Source organism: Pogoniulus pusillus, chromosome 13 (genome assembly GCF_015220805.1).
Source record: "Pogoniulus pusillus isolate bPogPus1 chromosome 13, bPogPus1.pri, whole genome shotgun sequence".
NCBI lineage: Eukaryota > Metazoa > Chordata > Aves > Piciformes > Lybiidae > Pogoniulus > Pogoniulus pusillus.
In genome coordinates, this window is record NC_087276.1 from 30,599,204 (window position 1) to 30,625,912 (window position 26,709).

The 26,709-nt window shown below is 47.2% G+C and overlaps 1 protein-coding gene across 1 annotated transcript in view; it reads left to right on the plus strand.

Annotated features, from left to right (window-relative positions):
• Window positions 1-26,709, plus strand: part of DNAH3 (dynein axonemal heavy chain 3) — an 86,783-nt gene that overhangs the window by 29,751 nt on the left and 30,323 nt on the right. The window contains exons 18-35 of the mRNA XM_064153821.1: window positions 3,858-4,002; window positions 5,071-5,282; window positions 6,008-6,099; window positions 6,494-6,608; window positions 7,925-8,041; window positions 9,600-9,779; window positions 11,927-12,063; window positions 12,726-12,927; window positions 14,329-14,421; window positions 15,074-15,184; window positions 16,176-16,290; window positions 16,728-16,926; window positions 18,260-18,368; window positions 18,647-18,760; window positions 19,158-19,334; window positions 21,366-21,457; window positions 23,057-23,276; window positions 24,341-24,475. Coding sequence (XP_064009891.1) covers window positions 3,858-4,002; window positions 5,071-5,282; window positions 6,008-6,099; window positions 6,494-6,608; window positions 7,925-8,041; window positions 9,600-9,779; window positions 11,927-12,063; window positions 12,726-12,927; window positions 14,329-14,421; window positions 15,074-15,184; window positions 16,176-16,290; window positions 16,728-16,926; window positions 18,260-18,368; window positions 18,647-18,760; window positions 19,158-19,334; window positions 21,366-21,457; window positions 23,057-23,276; window positions 24,341-24,475 — 2,565 coding nt within the window. The remainder of the gene's footprint in view (window positions 1-3,857; window positions 4,003-5,070; window positions 5,283-6,007; window positions 6,100-6,493; window positions 6,609-7,924; window positions 8,042-9,599; window positions 9,780-11,926; window positions 12,064-12,725; window positions 12,928-14,328; window positions 14,422-15,073; window positions 15,185-16,175; window positions 16,291-16,727; window positions 16,927-18,259; window positions 18,369-18,646; window positions 18,761-19,157; window positions 19,335-21,365; window positions 21,458-23,056; window positions 23,277-24,340; window positions 24,476-26,709) is intronic.

Here is a 26,709-nt window from a genome sequence, read left to right on the forward strand (position 1 = left end):
GAAGGATATCTCATAGCCACAGCCAACAGAAGGCGTGTCCACAAGCTAACCCTACCAAGAGGACTTGCTAGGTGTTTGTCCACTCCACTCTCCTTAGTGAGTGGTCCCAGCTGCTTGGCAGACTTGTCTCCTACCTGCAGAGCATTAGCACCAATGCCACGGCATCTCACTAGCCAGCTTAGGATTGGCTCACCTGATTCCCTTGTGTATTCCTTCCTAACTTCCCTGACCTCTCTGAGTGGATCCTTGGAGCCTTGGATGTCATCTTCCTCCTCTTCTTCCTGTTGTTCTGGTGGTGCTGGGCCTAACACAATCTTCCTCATAGCATTCCTAAACTCATTGGAACCATCCTCTCTCCTGGCAGCCAACCTCCCAGCGCTCCTCTCACTTGAGTATTGTTGTCTCAGCACATCTACAAGGTCTCGCAGACTAACTGCCTCCTCTTCCTCCTCTTGCTGCTGATCACCAGAGGTCCCATCTCTTACATCCTCCTGTGAACCACTCTTTGTCTTAGCTTTTGCCTTAGCAGGTGCCAGAAGGGCCTGAGCAGCAACAGACTTGGATGTGTCTGCTGGAGGATTTGAATCTTTAGGAGTCTGACTTGGAGGGTTTGAATCCTTAGGGGTCTGACTTGGAGCTTGTGAGTTCAGATCTGCCTTGCTTTTAACAGGAGGATTTTGGTTCTGGTCTGCTGGCTGGGGGTTTGAATTGGCTGAGCTGGTGTCATTAGGATTTGGACTGACTGGGCTAACGTTACTAGCACTAGCAATGTTATTATTTGCCTGTCCTCCTGGGATGCCTGCCAACCCTGACGTGTTTTGATTGTTGCTAGGAACATTCTGATTTTGGGTACTTGCCTGTGCTCCTGAGGCTCCTGCTAAACTCTGCGGCTTGTTTTGGTTATCCTTATCATTGTTTACGTTATTGGTGGGAACACTGGCTGTGTTCCCAGAACTTGGAGAAGGAGGGGCAGAGGCTGGCAAGGGGGAAGCCGATAACTGTGTTCCCTTGTTTTGCTGTGAAAGAGACTGCTTCTGAGACACAGAATTTTTCCTAGCTCTTACAGAAACTGGTTTTGAATTTTTCACCAATAATGCCAAAATTAATATGAATATTAAAATCATGAGGCAAATATTAAAAACTGTGAGAAGAAAAACAGTTTTACACGAGCATGTGCCTATACAAACAGTTGGAATTCCTGTCTTAGGCTGAATAACTCTCATTAGAGCCATATTTAAAGCAGAATTTCCATTGATTGTCACATTATTGACCAGAGCTCCTGTAATGTCCTTGGTAATATTCTCAGAGATATTAAAACCAGCATAACCAAGAATAAAATCACCCCAGCTCCAGAACATATCTGAAACCTTAGCTTTAGCCTTATTATAAGCCAGATCAATGAAATAAGCAACAATTTGACCTTTTAACCAACTAAATGCCAAGAAAACAAAACCAGACCAGAGCAATGCACCAACCAAATACAATAGCTGCTTGATTAGCTTCATCTTAATTCCCAGTGCTAATTTCCACTCAGTGAAATATCTAGCCCCACGTTGGGAAAGCCAATTCAAAATGTGATGGTTTGGGGGTTACCCCACCCCCCCACACTTTTGTATTTGCCCCAGCTAACTCAGACGGACCCTGGGAATATAGGTGAAGCAATTTATTTACAGCTAGCAGAATTTACAAGCAGCTATTTACAATATATACAGTTATATACAATTATATACAGAAATATACAAAGGATAAACAATACAAAAGCACAACTCCCCTCCCAGAAACCTAAGTCCCCAGGAGGGGCTCTCAAACCACCCCAACACCTCCCCCCGGCCCCTCTCAACCTTACCCCAGTTCTCAGGAAGAAGAGAGGTGCAGCCAAGAGGTTAGGGAGCAAGGTTAGTAGGAGCAGGGTTAATGAGATGTGACCAGGTCTAAGGCAAAAGCAAGAGTGAGAAACAAAAATGGAGAAAAAGTCTTTCTTCTTCCCAGAGTTCTCAGCATGACTGTGAGAGAAGTTGACATCAATTGTTTTTCATTTCACTGCCCATTATCTAGTTCTTCTACCAAAACATTCCAGCTTGCTTCAAACTAGCACAGTGAGCTTTTGGAGGTCTCTTCCAACCTGGTTGAATCTGTAATTGCATGAAAATGCTAACCATGGAAAACCAAATTCTTCTGGAGTAGAATGTTAAAGAGGCAACATTCTCTCAGTGAGCTGGAGCTGTGTTTTCAGTCTCTCTGCTTCTTCTCTAACCAAACCTGAATGATTTTCAACTCTTTGTATCATTTCTAGAAATTGTCTTAGACATTAAGTATGTTACATCATAGGAAGGCAAGTTTCAGGTGCTAAAAGGAGGCTGAAGACCAAGGTGCCCAGATTCTGTTCAGGGCTCTCTGTGCAGTGTAGAGTGTATCTGAACAGTTTGTCTTAGCTATGCCTCTGCTGGGAAATGTGAATGGTTACCTTTGAGACATCTCACAGGCATTGTGAGGCTTAATTAATCATCTCAATCACAGTGAGACAATGAGAGTTCTGCATATAGAGAGCCTTAAGGATCAAGAGTTTAATTAAGTCCTGCTCAGAAGAGAAAATTGAACCAATTAAATGATCTTGGAGTTGATATAAATTGCTAGTCCTACATACATATCAACACTTAACCTAAGACAGGTAGTATATTAGTGTGATGCTTTGGTTTAGGTACATCCCAATAGGTAATTGCATTTGAAGTTTCTTAATACATGATCATGAGGAGGGCTGTGTCCACACAATGTGAATGCTACAACAATCAACTTAGTGAACACATAGAATCATAGAATCAAGCAGGCTGGAAGAGACCTCCAAGCTCACCCTGCCCAACCTAGCACCCAGCCCTGTCCAGTCAACCAGACCATGGCACTAAGTGCCCCAGCCAGGCTTGGCTTGAGCGCCTCCAGGGATGGTGACTCCACCACCTCCCTGGGCAGCCCATTCCAATGCCAATCACTCTTCTCTGACAACAACTTCCTCCTGACATCCAGCCTACACCTGCCCTGGCTCAGCTTGAGGCTGTGTCCCCTTCTTCTGTTGCTGGCTGCCTGGCAGCAGAGCCCAACCCCACCTGGCTACAGCCTCCCTGCAGGCAGCTGCAGACAGCAATGAGCTCTGCCCTGAGCCTCCTCTGCTGCAGGCTGCACACCCCCAGCTCCCTCAGCCTCTCCTCACAGGGCTGTGCTCCAGGCCCCTCCCCAGCCTTGCTGCCCTTCTCTCAACACCTTCCAGTACCTCAACATCTCTCTTGAATTGCCACGGAATGAGTGGTCCAGTTTAATGCAAGTCTGTCAGTGTGGTAATAGCACAGACTTGATACTCAGTCTCAATTCAGTGTCTGCCCTAACTGTAGCCTGAAGCAAGCAATACTTGGTAATAACTCTGCAAGCTTTGCATGTTGACTTACACTGTGAGGTCTTCTGGATCAGGACAGTGGCTTGCCATGAATAAGCACAGCAGCAGTATCCATTTTGCTTAGAGCTCCCAGGTGTTCCTGTAGCAGAAAAGAACAATCACAGATGATAATAATAACAAAAATCCTAGAAGCCTCTGTGCCTGAGGAGCTTACTTCCAGGTTTCAGAGTGGGTTGGTAACTTGTGAGCCATGACCTCACTGAATGGCATTTGGAACACTGGAGTAGTGAAAGGCAGCAACAAATAAATAGGGCAATTTTCAAGAACCTGAAATCCACAAACCTAAATCTATGAATCCATCTGGCTTTATGTCATGTTTAAGCCAATTGTATTCAGTAGTCCCTATTTAAAAGTTGAAAACAAGTAGGAATTTTTGTTGGTAATATGGTTTTAATTTCATTCCATTTCCTTCAAGGCTATAAGTAAAGAAGAAGAGTTACTGGAGCAGGAGAAGAGTCAGTTTCCTTTATTGCAAACTATCATTGCAAGCAAAGAGCCCTTTGAGCAACTCTGGATAACAGCATATGATTTCCACACCAAATCTAAGGAGTGGATGAATGGTGAGGCTTGGGTGTTCATTTGATTAAAGCTGGTGTTTTCAGTTAGTTAAGTAGAAGCTGAAAGGGTAAAAGCCAAGTGTCAGGTCCTGCACCTTGGTGCGTGCAATCCCAAGCACAGCTGCAGGCTGGGTGGGGAATGGCTGAGAGCAGCCCTGAGGAACAGGCACTGGGGGTCTGGGATGCTGAAAAGCTCAACATGAGCCTGCAGTGTGAGTGCAGCTCAGACAGCAACCCAGTGCTGAGCTGCAGCAAGAGCAGTGTGGGCAGCAGGGACAGGGAGGGGATTCTGCCCCTTGGCTCTGCTCTCTTCAGACCCCACCTGCAGTCCTGGGTGCAGTTCTGGAGCCCCCAACACAAGCAGGACATGGAAGTGTTGGAGCCAGTACAGAGGAGGCCACCAAGATGCTGAGAGGGCTGCAGCAGCTCTGCTATGAGGACAGGCTGAGAGATTAGGGCTCTGCAGCCTGGAGAAGGCCACCTTGGAGTGGCCTTCCAGTATTTGAAGGGGCCTACAGGAAGGCTAGGTAGGGACTACTGGCAAGGTCTTACAATGACAGGAGGAGGAGGAATGGGTTTGAACTGGCAGAGGGGAGATTCAAAGCAGATGTTAGGAAAGGGTTGTTTGCAGTGAGGGTGGTGAGACACTGGCACAGGTTGCCCAGGGAGGTTGTGGAGCACAAAATCACCCAATGTGATCAAAGATCAAAGATCACATTGGGTCATTCTGTGCTCCGCAACCTCCTGGAGGTGTTCAGGGCCAAGTTGGATGAGGCCTTGGGCGACCTGTTCTTTTGGGAGGTGTCCCTGCCTATAGCAGGGAGTTGGAACTGGATGACCTTTGAGATCACTTCCAACTTAAACCACTCTATGATAGCTGTGAAGACTTAGTTCTGAGGAGAATAAATGCTCTTAAGCAGTATGAAATACAGCTGTCAACTTGTATTTTGCATTTGTCAACACTGATTTCCAGTCAAGGGAGAAGGATTGGCAGTGTCTGTACATACACAAGCTTGCCAGTCTGCCTGTGCTGATGTGCCTGCTGTGGGTTTTCCATTCTGTTGTATTCAGGATCTCTGCAGGAGTTGAATGCTGATGAAATCACAGAAGAAGTGGGAAATATGTGGAGAACTATGTACAAGCTCACTAAGGTGTTTCAGGATTTGCCTGAGCCTAGGCACGTAGCAGAAACCGTGAAATATAAGCTTGACAAGTTTAAACAGCATCTTCCTCTCCTGTCAGTTGCCTGCAATCGTGGAATGAAGGAGAGGCACTGGGAGCAGGTACCTCAAACTCTCTTTAACAGTGGGAGTTTTCTCCCACAGAAAGTGACAGTTTAGGTTACTACTCCAAGTTACCAATTCCACACTGTGAAGTCCAGGAATGGTTCTTCATTTCACAGCAGGGAGATCTGCCACATGATAGATCCTGGTTAGAAATTTGTGATGCTACAGGCAGGACCTTCTTTGAATTAATAATTTATGGCAGAAAAGCAAATTAGAGAGTTGCATTAATGCTTCTTTAGTGTTTGTTTCTTGATGTTTTAAGCAGTTTTGATGTTAGGAAGAAGTTCTTCACCATGGCTGGATGGGTGGGCAGAGGCCAATGGGATGAGATTGAACAAGGCCAAGTGCAGGGTTCTACACTTTGGCCACAACAACCCCAAGCAGTGCTACAGGCTGGGGACAGTGGCTGAGAGCAGCCAGGAAGAAAGGGAGCTGGGGGTGCTGGAGGTCTCTTCCAACCTCGTTGATTCTATGAGGGTGGTGAGACCCTGGAACAGGTTGCCCAGGGAGGTGGTGAAAGCCTCATCCCTGGAGGTGTTTAAGGCCAGGCTGGATGAGGCTCTAGGCAGCCTGACCTAGTGTGAGGTGTCCTTGGTCAAGGCAAGGGGGGGCGGAATTAGATGATCCTTGTGGTCCCTTCCAACCCTGACTGATTTTATGGTTCTAAACCAGTTACAAATGCACATCTTGGTAGCAGATTTTATTTCTTACTTTATTTTCAGATCAGTGAAATTGTAGGAAGTGAGATCAGACCTGATGAAACCACCACTTTTAAAAACATACTGGATTTTGGACTCTCAAAATACCTTGATCAGTAAGAAACTTTACTGCATTGCTTACATCAGGTGACAAACAAAGTGTTTGACAAAATACAGCTACTTCTACAGCATGTTCTAACAACACACCAAAAGCTCCAACCAAACTATCACTTGTTCTGGTATACAAAGGCAGCTGTGAAAAAGCAGGCATATTCCTAAACCACTTCATTTGCACACTCAGAATTTTCTGCCTGTATTTATTTTCAGATTGCTATTAGTATTTCTAATTTGGCAAGTCTTAAAATGCAAAAAGTAGTCTTTGAAATAAGAGTTTATGGTGTTAGCAACAAATGCATGTGAAAGGTAGTCTGATATGCAACTCCTACAACTCTGTTTGTTTTTCATTGTGTTGCAAAAACCTTTTCAAAGATGTATTTCCTTTCAATTTAGGCTGGAACCTATTGGAGCAGCTGCAAGTAAGGAGTATTCCTTGGAGAAATCAATAGAGAACATGAAAGCTGAGTGGATCAACATGCAGTTCAGCCTAGTGAAGTATAGGGATACTGTGAGTAAACACCAAACTCATGTATATATTGCTGAAAAGACTTTGATTCTGAATGCCACTTGAGAACTAGAAGGGAGAAGTTACTGCTGGTGGATTGTGATGTAGTGGAAAGTGGTGTCATACCCCAGAGCCTGGGCAAATGTCTTCATTACTATATGTCCTTATATTTGGAACTTAGGATCTGGTTAACCTGTGACCTCAACATATTCATCCTAATAAATCTGTAAAGCATCAGAGCGTCTCCAGTGTCATATGGAAGGATGGACAGTAGTGAGATTTTCATTTGCCCAGCAGAAAAAAGAACTTAGTGCATGAGATTTGAGTCAGAAGTCACTGGCACCCCTGGATAGCTTCCCACACAAACCAGTCCATCTTCTGACCTTTGAAACAGTGGAGGTAGCATTTGATATCCTCAAACACACTGTGGGGGATGATGCAAGATTAATAATCTGTATTGACTTTGATACCCAGGTGATAATTGTTCATAACTATGAAACTGTTTGTTAACATTAAAAGTGGCCAGAAAACTTTTTCACAGGCTCAAAAGCACACAGGTTGGATGTTTATACAGGCAAGGCAGAGGCAAAACCAGAGCACTTAAAGTGGCAAACTCAAATATTGTACTGGAAGAGGCTTTTGAGCATTTACTCAAAGTATAAGTCAGACAGTACCCAAAGCACCTGGAACTCTGTCCTGTTGGCTGCTGAGACTTGATTCTTCCCTGGCTTCTGGAGAAAGGAGGCAGTCTCTGACCTTGTCTCCTGGCTCTTCTGGACGATCTGTGTATCTCCAGGACTTCCAGTCTTAGCAGGAGACTTGCAGGAGCAGGCAGGATGTCTTGCCATGTGCGGTCCCAGCACAGTGTCCCGCTGGCTATGCAGGCTGATAGCGTGCAGGCGTTTAGAGCCTGTTCCTGGTAAGCTCTCCAAGCAGATCCAGGATGCAAAACGAGGTGGCAGCAGCCCCATGCTACCTGCTTATGCCTTTTATCAGTATCCAGCCCAAGACTAATGGGGCATTGGACATAGGTTAGCCAATCAGAATGGCACTTTGCCAGGCTTCACGGTATTAGGTGAGGTCAGGGCTTTTGCCTCTCCTCCTACGCTTGCTTCCCCCAGCACAGAAGGAAGGGGTGGCAGGGGAGCATGTCTGGGCATGGATAACCCATGTTTGTGCTGTCAGGCCTACCACCACACATGCAGCAGGCTTTCTCAATGCCTTTCTGCTTTTCTCACGAAGCTGAATGAGTGAGAGGTTGAAGAGTGGTAAAATAAAGCAACTGTTACTTGCCTTATCAAAGTGTAATGCATTTACAGGACACCAGCATCCTGTCAGCAATTGAGGACATCCAACTTCTGCTGGATGATCACATTGTTAAGACTCAGACAATGTGTGGCTCTCCCTTCATCAAAGCAGTAGAAGCTGAATGCTTGGTAAGGAAAAGCTGGTTTGATTGAACTGGAATGTTTCCTAGTATGCTTTCCCTAAGCGCTTTAAGGTCATGATAACAAGTTATATACTTTTAAACTGTCTCTGAGATCACACCTTCCTGTTTTCCTTAAAGAGCTTTGCCTTAATTACTTGCAGACAAAGACATGCAGATCTTGCTTTATAGCTAAAGAAATTGTATTGCTAACCTAGTCAGTATAAGCAGAGGTTTTCAGTTGGATCTCTTGGAATGGGTCAGGAAACATAAATGAATCCTGCTGTGTTGTGTAAAAGGTCCTAGGTCTGGCAGTTGTCAGAGAGAACTTATTTCATGTTCTCTGGTTCTGTTATGGTCCATGGGAGTTTCAGGGTGTTTTTTGTTAGCTGTTCTTCTACATTGTAAAGAGAGCTTCTAATCAAATAGGAAGGTTCTGCAGAAAGCAGAGACTTTTTTTCCCATTGCTATTTAATATATTTTTTTCTGGCCTAATACTAATGATTTGTAGGCAATGGTAAGACCTGAGTTCTGTCCTTTCCTGTGGATCTCAGGTAAAGCTGAGTTCTGCTTTCTAGTAGAGCTCGTGACATGGAAGGGAATGATTAATACAAAGACAGCCTAACAATCTCCAGCTACTTCTTGCAGAGAAGGAGCAATACAAGCTGTCTCTGCTCCCCTTGCAATACCTTCATAGAAGGGTTTAGGTTGGAAGGGACCTCAAAGCTCAGCCAGTTAAAACCCCCAGCCATAGGCAGGGACACCTCCCACTAGAACAGGTCACTCAAGGACTCATCCAACCTGGCCTTGAACATCTCCAGGAAGGTTGTGGAGCACAGAATCACATTGGGTGATTCTGTGCTCCACAGCCTCCCTGGGCAACCTGTGCCAGTGTCTCACCACCCCCACTGCAAAGAACCCTTTCCTAACATCCAGTTTCCATCTCCCCTCTGCCAGTTCAAAGCCATTCCTCCTCATCCTGTCATTACAATACCTTGTCAGTAGTCCCTCCCCAGCCCTCCTGTAGCCACCTTCAGATACTGGAAGGCCACTCCAAGGTCTCCTCCAAGCCTCTTCTCCAGGCTGCAGAGCCCCAGCTCTTGTAGCCCGTTCTCATAGTAGAGCTGCTGCAGCCCTCTGAGCATCTTCATGGCCTCCTATGTACTGGCTCCAACAGTTCCATGTCCTTCTCGTGCTGGGGGCTCCAGAACTGCACCCAGGACTGCAGGTGGGGTCTGAGGAGAGCAGAGTAAAGGGGCAGAATCTCCTCCCTTGCATGTGCCTTCCACTGTAGACTGTGCAAGTCATACAAGCAATGCTATCTGATATTCTTTAATCAAAAAGCATCTCCCTGCTTTTAAAACTGATCTGTACTCTTAGAGTTGCCCCTGTTTGCCCCCCGCCTCCCCCCAAAAAAAAATTGGAACCCACTCCATACAGGTCCTTTAAACTGACCTTTACTGTCTCCTGAACTCTGTTCCATTTTTGTTCTTTCATCAGTGCCAGAATTGCTCAGTGTAAGTTAATTCTTGATGTGGCTTTGTTTCAATGAGATGTCTTCCTTGTAGGCTTGGGACCGTAAGCTGCGTTTAATGCAAGCTATCGTGGATAACTGGTTAAAATGTCAGGCAACCTGGTTGTATTTGGAACCAATTTTTAGTTCTGAAGACATCATAGCTCAAATGCCTGAAGAGGGCAGAAAGTTTAGGGTTGTGGATTCCTACTGGAAGAACATTATGGCAGCAGTGGTAAGTGCTTGCATTTAATGAATCATCTAATTTAGTACATGCGTCTGGTAAGGTGATTGTTGCTATCCTGAATGTCTGCTGGGTTTTCTGGAGGGAGATGCTTGTGTTTGTCACAAGAAGGCATCATGTGGAGTGGAAAATAATTTACTAAAGCCCACCAAAATCTAGTCTTGCCCTTGAAGTGGTAGATTAAGACATTATCACTTTGAGTTTCCTGTGAAGGCTGGATACTGAGGAATAAATGAGATTGCTGTCATGGAGGCAGGGAATTCATGTGGCTGAGGCAGGAATTATAACAAATAGAATTATTTTATTGTCCTGGAATGCTGCCCCCAAACTACAGACAAAAAATAGGTTAGGTTTATTTACAGATTCAGTTTGATCAGGAATTTCTTCCAGAATTCCTGGTTTTGGAAGATTCCTGTTTTGATTCCTATTATTATAGATAAATGTAGAGATTTAGGAAGTCAGGAAATGGAAAAGGCTAAGCTATAAACACAGCTATACCCCACTCAGTCTGGCTAAAGGAGGATTAAGGAAACAGCAGGGTCTTATTCACAGAGGTGAGATAGGTATTTGGCAGTGATGCCTTGCTGGATTGCTCTGCAGGAGCAGCCTTCTGACCCTGCAGGCAATGTCCAGTAATAGAGATCCATGCAGCAGAAGCCTGAGGCAGGTGGCAGAGCTGCCAAACTCAGAAATGACTCAAGCACTTCTCCCCTGAGCAGGATGGTGGTGGAGCAACGCTGCCCTCACAGCCGCAGGGGAGGACCAAAGCTCTGCAGCCAGGCAGTCGGCTGCTGATGTGGGCTGAGAGTGGCTGGGCCAGGTGCCACCAGCAGCTCTCTCAAAGGACCCCAGGGCTTGCCAAGACTGCAGGTTTGCACTGAAGGGTGCAAAAGTTGGGAGAGCCATCCCAAAACAGGGATAGGGTAAATCCAAAAGCCATGTAGAAAGGTAGGAGCCATCCAAAAGTGGGGACGGTCCAATCCCAGCAGGAACCTGTCCTGTCGGGCACTCTGTCAGGAGCTCTCTCAAGGTGGGAACCTCTTCCTCTTCCTCCTTGCTCTATTGATCCTTTCTCTAGCCAAAGTGTCCGTTTGCCCTTTGTTCTGGGCATGAAAGCCCAGCCAGGCACCAGCCTGACTCCGGCGCGGGCTGCCACATGGCTCAGCCCATGTGTGGAAAGTGCCTTTTGCTGTTCCCCCTGCGAGCCTGCAGGGCAGTTTCCATACCACCTTCTCCCATTCAAACCTGCAGGAATTTAGAGTGCCCCAGGACAATTCTGAATTTCCTGGCTTTATGTGGTCAGGTTTATATAGAAAGGTGAATGATCAGGGTCTGCTTCAGAGTTCACTGCCAATCTGCACAAAGCCTTCTCTGGGTACAGTTAGATTTTTGCATTAAGCTTTTGCTATAGAGGTGTGGAGAATTAAATGGGTTTTCTTTTTGCACATGGTTGTTCTCTAGTATTTGTTGCCATGGTTATTCAAAACTCTGGTGAATACAAGCTGAGAAGGTTGATGTGTCAGGGTATTGCTGGTAGTAGGTGCAATTTGGTAGCCTGTTCAGTTCCCTGTAACTGAGAAGGCAGGTAGGAAGGCCAGATAGGTAGTGGTAGTGTGAGCTGCAGTGTTTGTTGAAACCATTGGGAGTGTGTGATTGTGTGATAAAGGTGTTGAAATAACTAACTAGAAACTGAGAGCTGCCTCACAGCCCAGACGCTGTGGATGATGAAGTCTGTACTGCAGTAGGTGTGTATCCTTTCAGCATGGCTGGTAGAAGGAAGAAAAAAATGCAACCTAGGTGAGGAGGGCAGAGAATAATTGTCATGTGCTGTGGCTCTCTTTGCAGGGCTTGTGTGTGAGTGGAAATGAGTGGAGTGAGCCCAAGGCACAGGAGCAAGTGCCAGAGGTTTTCATTCCTGTTGGGTACTTCCTCCTTGTGTTATTATCTGTAGGGTTCAAGCTGGTAAAACTGTCAGTCTGAAAAACAAAGCTGCTGCCCAGTGCATGCATGTGTAGGACACAGAGAATAATCCATGGCTTTATTGCCTCCTGTCACACATGGGATTGCTGGGAACAGTTTTAATGTACAAACCTATTGCAGCTTTTAGCCTTTTCTGCTGTGATTCTGTTTTTACACAGGTGAAAGACACAAAGGTCCTTGTAGCAACTGAACAACCCATGATGTTAGAGAGGCTTCAGGAAGCAAATACTCTCTTAGAAGACATTCAGAAGGGGTTGAATACTTATTTGGAGAAGAAGAGGTTATTTTTCCCAAGGTAAGTTAATGAAGCAGTCTGAAGCCATAAGGTCTTCCAAACCATTTCTAGTGAACTGAAGTCTCGTTTGCTAAATAAGTGGAACACAGCAACAAAAATTGCAAACCTTTTGCTTTTCTCCAGAAATCATTCATTTTCCTCAGCTTCAGTCAAAATTTCAATGCCAGGGACTGGCAGAGGTGGGGAAGCAAAATCTGCCTAGAACAGCATGAAGTTAGGATTAGCAAGACATCACTTGCAGAACATATTTGAAGGGTCTTGGTACCTTCCCATGGCTGATTTGCAGTTATGTCTTTGCCCTTCCCGCTTTGGTTGTGCAGAGGTGTGTGATATGTAGGAGTGATGTGATTAAGAGAAAGAGAATTCTGTGTTTTCTCAAGTTACTTACTGGCTGCATGAATATGTCTGCTCTTCCCTGCCCGAGTTTGGGAACCCTTCTCTCTTCCTCTGCATGAAAGGATGCTCATCGAAATTCTGAATAAAACAGGTGTGAGGAGTTTTACACCATTTAAAATTGCCTTAGAAAAGGGCTTTGAGGTAGTGATTCTTGCTCTGTTATGCAATGAAATCAGTTCTGGAGTATCTGTCTTGCATTGGTAGATGATGATGGAGAATTTCAATGACTGAAAAGTGCATGTTCATTAATTGTCTTTTTCTACCAGATTCTTTTTCCTCTCTAATGAAGAACTGCTTGAAATACTGTCTGAAACAAAGGATCCCCTTCGAGTACAACCACATCTAAAGAAGTGTTTTGAAGGAATTGCTAAACTGGAGTTCACAGAAGATCTGGAAATTGTGGGCATGATCAGTTCAGAGAAAGAAATTGTTCCTTTCACAGGGAAAATCTATCCAGCCAATGCAAAAGTAATATTTTCAGTTGCTATATATTACTAAATTAATACTTTGCTTAAAGTGTTTGGGGAGAATAAGCTTTAAAACATTTAGGATCAGATTGGCTGAGGGAGCTGGGGGTGTGCAGCCTGCAGAAGAGGAGGCTCAGGGCAGAGCTCATTGCTGTCTACAACTACCTGAAGGGAGGCTGTAGCCAGGTGGGGTTGGGCTCTGCTGCCAGGCAAGCAGCAACAGAAGAAGGGGACAGAGTCTCAAGTTGTGCCAGGGTAGGTTCAGGCTGGATGTTAGGAGGAAGTTGTTGTCAGAGAGAGTGATTGGCATTGGAATGGGCTGCCCAGGGAGGTGGTGGAGTTGCTGTGGGTGGAGGTGTTGAAGCCAAGCCTGGCTGGGGCACTTAGTGCTGTGGTCTGGGTGATTGGTCAGGGCTGGGTGATCAGTTGGAGCTCTCTTCCAACCTGGTTGATTCTATGAAAGGCATTTAGAAAGTGAGAGTGCAGCTGGATATTCTAGAAGAAATAAATTCCTGCAGAAGTGACTCAGCCATACCAGCTTGGGGGGAAATTCTTCCAACACTTTCCTGCAACTTTATACACCTACTACTTTTAAGCTGTAGGTAGATAACACACACATACATACATACACATCTAAAAGTCAAGCTCTCTTATATCCACATGCATGTAACTCAGCATGGCTGAAAGAGAGGAGCGAGGGAAGTGTTCTGAATGACTGGCAGTGGAGAATCAGAGCTTTAGTTTAAAAGAACTCTGAGTAGAAGTAGTAGCATTGAAAGTTTCTCAAGTTTCTCAATTCCAGCTGCTGCTGCTGTTCTCGATGTGAAGGTGTGAAGCTAACTTGCTCCTTACCAAAAAGATGGGAAGTAGGCTGTGTTGTGAACAGAAGAACATGTCTGGGCAAGCCAGGACATGTTCAGGCCTATTTTGGCCTATTCAGGCCTACCACAACAGTGGTGGAACACTGGAACTGGTTGCTCAGGGAGGTGGTTGGAGCCCCATCCCTGAAGACATTCAAAGTGAGGCTCGACAGGGCTCTGAGCAACCTGATCTAGTTGAGGATTCCCCTTCCTGAGTGCAGGGCAGGGTTGGACTGGATGACCTTTGGAGGTCCCTTCCAACCCAGACCATTCTGTGATTCTGTGTTTCTGCTGATGTGAAGTGTGTCTGTTTCTTCAGCTGGACTGTCTTTAGAGCTAGGTATAGAATTGCCTTCAGACAGTGTTCCCCTGCAGCATTGCCTCTCAGAGCTGGGCAAGTGTCAGCCTTTCTTGCTCCCGTATCCAACACCCAGCTGAGCAGAAAGCATGCTTCAGCCTAACCTGTTTCAAAGAACTTGTCCTTTGAGAGGAATCGAGTCAGGAAATGTGCACTGACTCTGAAATGCTTTTCTTTTTCAAAGGGCATGGTAGAAAAATGGCTTTTGCAAGTAGAAGAGATGATGCTGGCCAGCGTAAGACAAGTTGTGCAGGATGGCCTAACAGCATACGCTGAGGTAACTGTCCCTGAGTATGAAATAGATTTCCCAAGCAAGTGTCCATGAGTGAGGTTACTGAAATTCTTAAGCAAGGAAACATCCCAGGATGTTAGGGGTTGGGAGGGACCCAAGGAGTCATCCAGTCCAACCCCCCTGCCAGAGCAGGACCACACAGTCTAACACAGATTACACAGGAACACATCCAGACAGCCCTTGAAAGGCTCCAGAGAAGGAGACTCCACAACCTCTCTGGGCAGCCTGTGCCAGTGCTCTGGGACCCTTACAGTCAAGAAGTTCCCCCTTGTGTTGAGGTGGAACCTCCTGTGCTGCAGCTTACACCCATTGCTCATTGTCCTATCCCTGGGAGCAAGTTTAAAGCATGTTTATAGCTAAGTGGAATCCAGCTCTCCTTGTTCAATAGTACCAGTCTGGAACTGTAACTCTGAATTTCCTAAAGAGAAAGTACCTGTTCTAGTGGGAGGTGTCCCTGCCTGTGGCAGGGGGTTGGAACTGGCTGAGCTTTGAGGTCCCTTCCAGCCTAAACCATTCTATAATTCTAGTGTTCTGTGCTGATTCCATTTATTTACAGAGGACAAAAGGATGTGGGAGAAGGATTTCTGATGAGTGTTTATGTGACTTCTTGTGTCTGGAAGGGGTCTTTTTGTTTCAGGTTCCTCGGAAAACCTGGGTGCTTGAGTGGCCTGGACAGGTGGTTATTTGTGTTTCATCCATTTACTGGACAGAAGAAGTGTCTGTGGCTATAAGTAAAGGAACTTTACAAGTAAGATTTTCTTCCACCTTTACATATCTAAGTACTAAACTCTGAGTAATTAGTAGAGAAGATCCTCAGTCCAATGCACATTACAATTTACTCATGCAGTGTGCTTGATTTTCTGTTGCATTTCTTCTTGTGTCTTAGCAGGGACTTACTTATTTTGATGTGTATCTGAAGAAATCCCACTGAAGAAAATTCAGATTTAGGTTGGAAGTGACCTCCAAGATCATGCAGTTCCAACCCCCACTGTAGGCAGGGACACCTCCTACTAGAACAGGTCACTCAAGGCCTCATCCAACCTGGCTCTGAACACCTCCAGGGAGGTTGTGGAGCACAGAATCACCCAATGTGATCAAAGATCACATTTGGTGATTCTGTTCTTCACAACCTCCCTGGGCAACCTGTGCCAGTGTCTCACCACCCTCACTGCAAACAGCTTCTTCCTAACCTTTATTTTGAATCTCCCCTCTGCCAGTTCAAACCCATTCCTCCTCCTCCTGTCATTACCAGACCTTGTCAATAGTCCCTCCTCAGCCTTCCTGTAGCCCCCTTCAGATACTGGAAGGCCACTCCAAGGTCTCCTCCAAGCCTTCTCTTCTCCAGGCTGCAGAACCCCAACTCTCAGCCTGTCCTCATAGCAGAGCTGCTGCAGTCTTTTTGGCCCTCCTCTGGATTGGCTCCAACACTTCCATGTCTTTCCTGTGCTTGGGGCTCCAGAACTGCCCCCAGGACTGCAGGTGGGGTCTGAGGAGAGCAGAGCCAAGGGGCAGAATCCCCTCCCTTCCCTTGCTGCCCACAAAATTGAGTTTCTGTGTTTACAGGTGATAAAAGTACTGCACAGGAGGTGGTAGACTGTAGTTAAACACTATGTGTTTTTATTCCTACCTTCTGCATTTACATGTGACGCCGCAGCAAAGTGTGCAGGCAGAAAACTCGGGAGCTTAGCAACTTCTATCAGCAGCTTTGTGTTAGTGCTTGTTTTCTGTTTCTGTGACAGGATTTCCTCGAGAGGAGCAATCTTCAGATTGGAGAGATTGTTGAGTTAGTGAGAGGAAAGCTGTCCAGTGGAGCCCGGCTGACACTTGGAGCTCTGACTGTCATCGATGTCCATGGTAAGCGTGCAGCTGCTGGCACTCTTGTTCTGTCTGCGGCAGTGCTGCTAACGTTAGTTGGGTGGACTGCCTGGAAGAGGCAGATAAATGCTTTTCTAACTTGAAACAACAAGAGTTATTGCACAGCCTCTCTGGGAAATGGAGATGGCTCAGCCCTGCACACTATCTCCCATCTACATAGAACAGGCAATGGAATCTAATTCAAATGAAGACGATGCTGTTGCAAAAGAGCTGCAGGTTGGTTTCTAATGTGAAAGCCAGCCTAGGCTCTAGATGTTGCTGTACTTTTGCATAGCTTTATGTAAATGTTAGTGTATCAGTCAGTGTTAGTCACAGGAGTGTTAGTTGTGAGTAAATGCTAGTTTAATTATGTCTGCAGTAAACTCAGGCAGCAGAAGTGTTTAGATGTTCCAAATAATCTGTCGCTCACTCTGCAGCTCGTGATGTGGTTGCAAAATTGGTTGAAGACAAAGTCACAGATCTGAATGACTTCCAGTGGATTTCTCAGCTGAGATACTACTGGGAGGAGAAGGATGTAATAGTGAGAATGATTACAACAGAAGCCAAATATGGTTATGAATATCTGGGCAATTCTCTGCGTCTGGTTATAACCCCACTAACAGATCGATGCTATAGGTAAAGCCTTCTTGTCTATGAATAATGTGTTCATTTCTTGGATTGGTCTAGATGTACTTTTTATAGCTGATAGTAGCAGGAACATCAGTAGCCAGGGTTTTCCTGCAGGTTTTGGAGGCAAATCTTGCCTATTTCTTTTGCCCAAATATGAGAAAGTATCCACAATGTTTAGGTTTCTCCACCAGTAGAGCTGCAGTCTCTGTTGTGTCCAAGAATGCTTTGAAAGAGCTGGCAGCTCATGGCACTGGAACTGTAAAGAACTCTACACTAGTACTGGGCAGTTAATTTGTTTGAAATGAGACATACAGGTAGAGTATGCCTGCCTGTAAACAAAATGAGGTAATTATAGAGGCTTTCACAGATACCTGAATGCAATTGGCTTCTTATTCCTCCACTTGCTTGCAAGAGGTTGAAATAGAAGCACTTCATGTCCTAGGGCTGAAATATTCAAGGACATTTGGTGTTTCACTTGTAGTGAGCCCTGGAGATAGATCATCTCAGCATGTAACTTTAAACCTAAGGTTTCAAAATCCTTCTTTTATAGTATCTGTAGGCAAATATGTGGTGCATATGTAAAGGTTTAACCTCGGCACTGAGCTGTGTACTCACCCCCTTGTAGAAGGTACTTAGAGTGAAGTGTCTGTGTTAGTGCCTGAGCTGGCAAGTGCTTAAACATCTGGCATTCAGTGGTGTTGCAAGAGCCAGGTAGCTGCTGTATTAGCTATGAACTGAGGTGGTTGTCAGTAGAATCAGCTCAGTCTGAGCTAAGACTAGATAGGCAGCTGACCAGTGCAAGCAGATGCTGTTCACCACAGCCACACTTGTTGCCAGGGCCTTTGAGTGAGGCTCTTGTAGAGCACTCAGGTGATTCCATTGTTAACAGGTATCTTGTGTTCAGTGTGAAAGTCACTCAGAGAGCAACGTGGTTCCCAAGTTTGTGATACAACCTTTATGCTTCCTCCCATTTCTAAAGATTGACTTCATTCATAAAGCTTCAAGTTTTTGTTGCCAGGAGTGCCCCTTGGTGCAAATGCTCTGCTCTTGTTCTTCTGCCACTGAGCATTTGCTTATGTAATTATGGCTATACAGGATGGGTGTACTTAATAAAGAGCCTTGACATCACTTGTGGGCCAAGTGAGTGAATGTGAGCTTTCACAGCTGGGAATCAGTGATGAGGCAGTGCTGGTTATTTCAGGGCAAGCTGCAAAGTCAGCAGGAAGCAAGTAAATCGTTCCTAGGGGAGTCTGTCTAGAAAAATAGTTTGTTCATCCCTTCAGAAGCAATCTGGTGTTACAGATTACTATTTCTAATGCCTGTCTTCTTGTCTATGTAGGACATTAATGGGTGCTTTGAAATTAAATCTTGGTGGTGCTCCAGAAGGACCTGCAGGGACTGGCAAAACAGAAACAACCAAAGATCTAGCGAAAGCACTGGCTAAGCAGGTACCAAAATACAACCTTCTGTCCTTTGCATTGTGTGTGTTTGGGCAGGGAGCTATGGCCTCAGATGCTCTTCTTCAGCAAGTACTTGTGATGTGCTGCTTGATCACTCACAGAAATGGTTGGTGGGAGGCACACATTTAGAGCTGTGCAAATGTGGCATCTCAGTGTCACAGTCCAGAGTTAGCCTTAGTAATCCTTTGCTCTTTTAGATGCTGAGGATTTTGTAGTGGCCCTCGTGTTAATAGTGAGAGCTGCTCTCTGTGTGTGTTTTGTTGCAGTGTGTGGTCTTTAACTGCTCAGATGGTCTGGACTACAAGGCAATGGGCAAGTTCTTTAAGGGCTTGGCACAGTCTGGTGCTTGGGCTTGCTTCGACGAGTTCAATAGGATTGAGGTAATGTTTTAACTCCGACCAATGAAACAGTGAGGCTTTAACTGAAGACACGAGAGCTTCTACACTTAGGCCAGCATTCTTCTTGTCTGAGGTGAAAGACAAGTGCTCTTGGAGGCCTCCAGAGGGAGTTCCTCTCCACCTTCATCTCTGTCTTCGGTCAGACTATACTCCCCTGTGGAGGCTTTCAGAAGCCTCTGTTGCTATACCTATAGGAATGGTGGCAGCAACCTCCAGAGGGCTGCTTCAATGCACGGCTAACATTTAGGCTCAGCTATCATTCACAGGGTGATTTTTCACCTGGAAGAATGAAAATGTAGCCATGAAAAATAAATCACACCCCCGAGTTTATGTTGTCTCTGAGTGTCTCATGTTTTCCACTTTGTTCTGTCTGTCCTAGGTCGAAGTGTTATCTGTAGTGGCCCAACAGATACTTAGCATACAGCAAGCTGTTATGAATAAACTCAAAACATTCATCTTTGAGGGGACAGAGATCTCTCTTAATCCTACCTGTGCTGTGTTTATCACGATGAATCCTGGCTATGCTGGACGGGCTGAGCTGCCTGATAACCTGAAGGTAAATCTGGAACCCTCCTTTCTTGTAGAAATTACAGAGTGCAACTTCTGCTCTAAGCTAATGAGGAAGACAGCAATGAAGTAGTACAGCTTAACCCACTCCACTGTACTCTGTTATGCCTCTTGCCAAGCTCTGATAAAACTTCAAGGCTGTTCAAAATGCACAGAAGGGTCTCAAGCTGACCATACTGATCTCAGGTTGCAGCTTTACCTGTGCTATCTCTTAAGTGGAAATTAGCCTCTTGTGCAAGGAGTTGGCAATCCAAACCCCACTTCATTATCATTTTGCAAGTTGCTATGAGACTGCAGAGAGGCTGATTCCAGACCTGTCAGCCTGACCTCAGTGCCAGGCAAGGGCATGGAACAGGGCATCTTGAGTGCCATCACACAGCACCTACAGGATGGCCAAGGGATCAGGCCCAGCCAGAATGGGTCTAGGAAGGGCAGGTCCTGTCTCACCAACCTGATCTCCTTTTATGATCAGGTTCCAGCCTGGTGAATGTGGGGCAGGCTCTGGATGGAGTCTGCCTTGACTGCAACAAAGGCTTTGACACCATCTGCCACAAGCAGCTCCTGGCACAGCTGGCAGCTTATGGTTTGGACAGATTCACTCTGATATGGGTCAAGAGCTGGCTGGAGGGCCAGGCCCAGGGAGTGGCGGTGAATGGTGCCACATCCAGCTGGCAGCTGTCACTAGTGGTGTGCCCCAGGGATCAGTGCTGGGACCAGTCCTGTCCAATGTCTTTATTGATGATCTGGACCAGGGCATTGAGTCCAGCATCAGTAAGTTTGCAGATGACACCAAGCTAGGAGCAGCTGTGGAGCTGTTGGAGGGTAGGAGAGTCCTGCAGAGGGACCTGGCCAGGCTGCATGTGTGGGCAGAGGCCAATGGGATGAGACTGAACAAGGCCAAGTGCAGGGTTCTACACTTTGGCCACAACAATCCCAGACAGCACTACAGGCTGGGGCCAGAGTGTCTGAGAGCAGCCAGGCAGAGAGGGAGCTGGGGGTGCTGGTAGAGAGGAGCTGAAGATGAGGCAGCAGAGCCAATGGCATCCTGGGCTGAATCAGGAGCAGTGTGGGCAGCAGGACAAGGGAGGTTCTTGTGCCTCTGTGCTCAACACTGCTCAGGCCACCCCTTGAGTGCTGTGTCCAGTTCTGGGCTGCTGAATTGAAGAGAGATGTTGAGGTGCTGGAAGGTGTTTGGAGAAGGGCAGCAAGGCTGGGGAGGGGCCTGGAGCACAGCCCTGTGAGGAGAGGCTGAGGGAGCTGGGGGGGTGCAGCCTGCAGCAGAGGAGGCTCAGGGCAGAGCTCATTGCTGTCTGCAGCTCCCTGAAGGGAGGCTGTAACCAGGTAGGGTTGGGCTCTGCTGCCAGGGAAGCAGCAACAGACCAAGGGGACAGAGTCTTAAGCTGTGCCAGGGTAGGTTCAGGCTGGATGTTAGGAGGAAGTTGTTGTCAGAGAGAGTGATTGGCACTGGAATGGGCTGCCCAGGGAGGTGGTGGAGTTGCTGTGCCTGGAGGTGTTGAAGCCAAGCCTGGGTGGGGCACTTAGTGCCATGGTCTGATTGACTGGACAGGGCTGGGTGCTAGGTTGAGCTGGATGAGCTTGGAGCTCTCTTCCAACCTGGTTGATGCTTTGACACAGTCCTCATTATTTTCCTAGCTTTGCCACAATATTTTGCAAGACCTTTTCAAGACATTAATGGCAGCATGTGCTGGGTTGGCGGTTTTGGAAGTGAAATGACCAACAGCTCCCTTTTGCTTTAGCAATAGTTCTTTAGTATTGTGAGTCTGTACAATTCTGTTTCTACAGTGCTTAGCATAGACCTATTGAGCCTCTTGATAAGAACTCAGTGTCAGGAACAATTCTAACACAGTCTTAGAGAATTCAAATGATTCCTCAAGTCATGAAGATGGAATAGAGAGTATAGAAGGGCATGAATTTGTGGAGAGTTGGTATTTGTGCAAAACAAGTGCCAGTTATTTCCACATTCCATGGTCTAAGCTTACAGCTTACCTCTTTGTTACAGGCCCTGTTCCGGACAGTTGCCATGATGGTTCCAGACTATGCTTTGATTGGAGAAATTTCACTCTACTCCATGGGATTTTTGGACTCTCGGAGGTAAGACCTGCTGAATTCTCCCTCACTTGAGGCTCTAAGACATACAAATGTGTGTGAGGTGTGCAGTTCTGGAGGCTGTCCCTGTTCTCTTTGTCCAGAAAGTAGCTTTTAGTCATCTGCTTTATCATCAGTTGTCATTTGTAGCCAGGTGGGGTTGGTCTCTTCTGCCAGGCAAGCAGCAACAGAAGAAGGGGACACAGTCTCAAGCTGTGCTAGGGCAGGTCTAGGCTGGATGTTAGGAGGAAGTTCCTGGCAGAGAGAGTGATTGGCATTGGAATGGGCTGCCCAGGGAGGTGGTGGAGTCTCTGTCCCTGGAGGTGTTAAAGCAGAGCCCAGAAGGGGCACTTAGTGCCATGGTCTGCTTGATTGGATAGGTCTGGGTGATAGATTTTTACTGGATGATGTTGGAGGTGTCTTCCAACCTGGTTAGTTCTGTGATTTACCACCTCATGCTGGCAGACCTCTACATAGGATAATTAGGAAAATGTATGTCAAACAGAATTCCAAAATCACAGAACTGTCAGGGTTGGAAAAGGCCTCAAGCATCATCCTGTTCCAGCCCTCCTGCCATGGGCAGGGACCTTTTCCACTGGATCAGGTTGCCCAGAGCCACATCCAGCCTGGACTTAAAAACTTCCAGAGAGAAGGCTTCTACCACCTCCCTGGGCAAGCTGTTCCAGTGTCTCACCACCCTCATAGTGAAGAACTTCTCCCTAACATCTAATCTGAATCTGCCCTCCTCTAGCTTGGATCCATTCCTACCCCAGTCCTTTCACTACCTGACACCCTAGAAAGTTCCTCCTCAGCTTTCTTGTAGCCTCCTTCAGATACTGAAAGGCCACAATAAGGTCTCCTTGGAGTCTTCTCCAAACTAAACAACCCCAACTGTCTCAGCCTGTCCTTATAGGAGAGGAGTTCCAGCCCTCTGTTTATCCTCATGGCCCTTTCCTGCACATGTTCCAGTACACCTGTGTCATGGCATGGTCTCATCGACAGTTCTGCTCCTGAGATGTTTTGGGCCATCTTATCAGCCAATATCACAGTATCACACAGTATCATCTGGAAGAGACCTCACAGATCATCAAGTCCAACCCTTTACCACAGAGCTCAAGGCCAGACCATGGCACCAAGTGCCACATCCAATCCTGCCTTGAACAGCCCCAGGGACGGCGACTCCACCACCTCCCCGGGCAGCCCATTCCAGTGCCCAATGACTCTCTCAGGGAAGAACTTTCTCCTCACCTCCAGCCTAAATTTCCCCTGGCGCAGCCTGAGGCTGTGTCCTCTTGTTCTGGTGCTGGCCACCTGAGAGAAGAGAGCAACCTCCTCCTGGCCACAACCATCCCTCAGGTAGTTGTAGACAGCAATAAGGTCACCCCTGAGCCTCCTCTTCTCCAGGCTAACCAATCCCAGCTCCCTCAGCCTCTCCTCGTAGGGCTGTGCTCAAGGCCTCTCCCCAGCCTCATCGCCCTTCTCTGGACACGCTCAAGCAGTGTCTTGCTAATCCCCGTAGTTACTTTACATACGTAGTACTTGAAACTCTTGTCCTTGTTATGGTGAGCTGCTTTTGTCCCACACACGGTGTGCTGATGTCCACAGCCTTGCCCAGAAGATCGTCGCCACGTACCGGCTGTGCTCGGAGCAGCTCTCGTCTCAGCATCACTACGACTACGGGATGCGTGCCGTCAAATCCGTCCTGACAGCGGCAGGCAACTTAAAACTGAAGTACCCGGCTGAGAACGAGAGTGTGCTGCTACTGCGGGCTCTGCTGGACGTCAACCTGGCCAAGTTCTTGGCACAGGATGTGCCACTGTTTCAGGTAAGCTCTCAGGTCGGTGCGTGTAAGTTTTGTACTGACAAAGTCTGGTGTCAGACCCCCCAGAAACAGGTCATGGTCTGAATTTAGAACAGTTCGGTCTAGCTGCTGCCCTATTTGTGTGCTGTTAGTTCAGTGCACTGATCTGGATGCACTCTTCAGAATCAGAGAATCAACCAGGATGGAAGAGACCTCCAAGATCATCCAGTCCAACCTAGCACCCAGCCTTGTCCTGTCAACCACACCATGGAAAGGGACCTGGGGGTGCTGGTAGATAGTAACTGAAGAAGAGGCAGCAGTGTGCCCAGATGGGCAGCAGAGCCAGTGGCATCCTGGGCTGGCTCAGGAGCAGTGTGGGCAGCAGGACAAGGGAGGTTATTCTGCCCCTGTACTCAACACTGCTCAGGCCAGGCCACAGCTTGAGTACTGTGTCCAGTTCTGGACTCCCCAATTCAAGAGAGATGTTGAGGTGCTGGAAGGTGTCCAGAGAAGGGCAATGAATCTGGTAAAAGGCCTGGAGCACAGCCCTGTGAGGAGAGGCTGAGGGAGCTGGGGGTGTGCAGCCTGCAGCAGAGGAGGCTCAGGGCAGAGCTCATTGCTGTCTACAACTACCTGAAGGGAGGCTGTAGCCAGGTGGGGTTGGGCTCTTCTGACAGGCAAGCAACAACAGAAGAAGGGGACAGAGTCTCAAGCTGTGGCAGGGGAGGTCTAGGCTGGATGTGAGGAGGAAGTTGTTGTCAGAGAGAGTGATTGGCATTGGAATGGGCTGCCCAGGGAGGTGGTGGAGTCACTGTCCTTGGAGGTGCTCAAGCAAAGCCTGGATGAGGCACTTAGTGCCATGGGCTGGTTGACTGGCCAGGGCTGGGTGCTAGGTTGGGCTGGATGAGCTTGGAGCTCTCTTCCATCCTGGCTGATTCTGTGATTCTATGAAGTTAGTTTTGTCTGGCTGAAGACATTTCCTCTTGAGCTGCTGTGGACTGTGTGAGTTTTGCTTTACTTGTGGATTTTTCTGCTTTGAGAATTTTCCTTGTTTGTAGTCTGTGTTCTCTTCTGTCTTTCCTTCACAGGGCATCATATCTGACCTGTTTCCTGGAGTGGTTCTTCCTACGCCTGACTATGACTTGTTTGTCCAGGCGCTAACTGAAAACATCCACAAAATGAATCTTCAACCAGTTCCATGGTTCATTGGGAAAATTATTCAGGTCTGGTCTTCCATATCTGCTTCTGGAGAGGAAAAGCATAAGGGCAGAAACATTCCTCACTCACTGCCTGTGTCATGACAAAGGGCTGATAGCTTCCATAGTAGAATATTACAAACAGCATGTTTTTCCTGAGTAAAAGTCAGGCAGTGCAAGTCTGCTTCGCTCCCAAGGGTGGCTTCTTTCAGACGTAGCCAGCCTCTGAGGGAGCTGCTGTGTGCAGCCTCATCTTAGGTCTTACAGTTCAGGGGAGAAAGTGAAACCATATCTCTTACTAGCTGTGTAGCCTAGTGAACAGACCTCTGGGCTGGAAGTCAGGCTCTGGTCCCAGTTCTGCTTGCAGTCTCCTTGAGAATCCCTGAACAGGGAGACATTTCTCACCTGTGCTTATGCTTCACCTCCAGCTCTGTGTTCCTATTGCCTCCCATTTACTCATATTAGTGACCTTTTAAAGATTACAGGTTCACAGGATATTAGAGGGTGGAAGGGACCTAAGGAGATCGAGTACAACTCTTCTGCCAGAGCAGGACCACACAGTCTAGCACAGGGCACACAGGAGCACATCCAGACAGCCCTTGAAAAGCTCCAGAGAAGGAGACTCCACAGCCTCTCTGGGCAGCCTGTGCCAGGGCTCTGGTGACCCTTACAGTAAAGAAGTTCCCCTTGTGTTGAGCTGGAACCTCCTGTGCTGCAGCTTCCATCCACTGCTCCTTGTCCTGTCCCAGGGAGCAGTGAGCAGAGCCTGTCCTCTGCTCCTGACCCCCAGCCCTCAGATATTGATAAACACTGATTAAATCCCCTCTCAGTCTTCTCTTCTCCAGACTAAGCAGCCCCAGGTCTCTCAGCCTCTCCTCATCTGGCAGTGTTGCAGTCCCCTCATCATCCTTGTAGCTCTCCGCTGGACCCTCTCCAGCACATCCCTGTCCCTTTTAAACTGGGGAGCCCAAAATTGAAGGCAGTATTCAAGATGAGGGCTCAGCAGAGCAGAGTAGAGGGGAAGAAGAAGCTCCCTTGATCTGCTGGACACACTCTTCTTAATACACCCCAGGATCCCATTGGCCTTCTTGGCTGCAAGGGCACATTGCTGTGCCATGGGTAACTTGCTCTCCACCAGCACTCCAGGCCCCTCTCCACAGGGCTGCTCTCCAGCAGATCACTTCCCAACCTTTTTTCCTTTAACTTTTTTTCTTTTCTTTTTTCTCCCTGTGAGCAATGCAGCCCAGTGACAGTGTAAAGGCAAAGGCAAAAATGTGTGGCCTGGGGCAGGATCATGAGGGACTCCTCCAGCAGCAGTTCAGACTTGGCTTATGCTGCTTTATTTGTCATTTAGCTGGAGGTAGTATTAAATGGTTAAAGATTTAAAATAGACTGCAAAGTACCAGCCTTGTGGGATCACTGAGGAAGCTACCACCCTTGCTGTGATGCTTTGGGAGTTACCTGCCCCCCCTCAGAATGAAATCACCCAGACTAGACTCAGCCAGCTGGAAGTTAAGGAATGAAGGTTTATATTCACAGCTTAACACAAGATACAAGCAAACAGATACAACATTTACAGCTATAGACAGAAATACACAAGTTAAAAGTGCTACAGAAGCACAGCAGCCCTCCCAGAAACCAGAGTGCCCAGGAGGGGCTCCCAATCACCCTTCCATCTTCTTTCCACCCCCTGCTCATATCCCAGAGTCTGCCTTACGTGCAAGGTGAGTTGAGAGGATTGGCAAGGGGGTTTAGAAGCAGAAGGATTAGTTGGGTTACACAGATCCAAGCAGAACAGCAGAAGCCCAGGGAGAAAACACAGACAGCAAGCTCCAGCAGACAGAGACTGTCGTATCTCTGTGTCCTTGTTTTTATCCACCTCAGCAAGCCTCTGAGTGCAGCAGCCATCACCATTGTTTCCTTTGCACAGCCTAGCATCTCATTTCTCTCATTAAAATATTCCAATGACCTCAAAGCAGCACACTTGCAGTTCAAACCCAGCCCCTGTGTGAGCAGCCATATGGCAGATCCCTAGATCTGGGGTTTCAATCCTTTTTTGTTGGCTTCCCTGGAAACTGCCTCAGTTTAGGCCTTCCGCTGGGCTGTGGTTCGCGGTGCCTGGTTAGTGCTCGCGTACCCTGCACAGTGATGTGCAGCTGAGCCATGGCGTTTAGCGAGGAGCAAGGGAGGATGTCCAGGGGCAGTGACTGCTTGAATTTGATGCGTGAGAGCTGCCTTGGTAACATGACTGCCTTCTGATT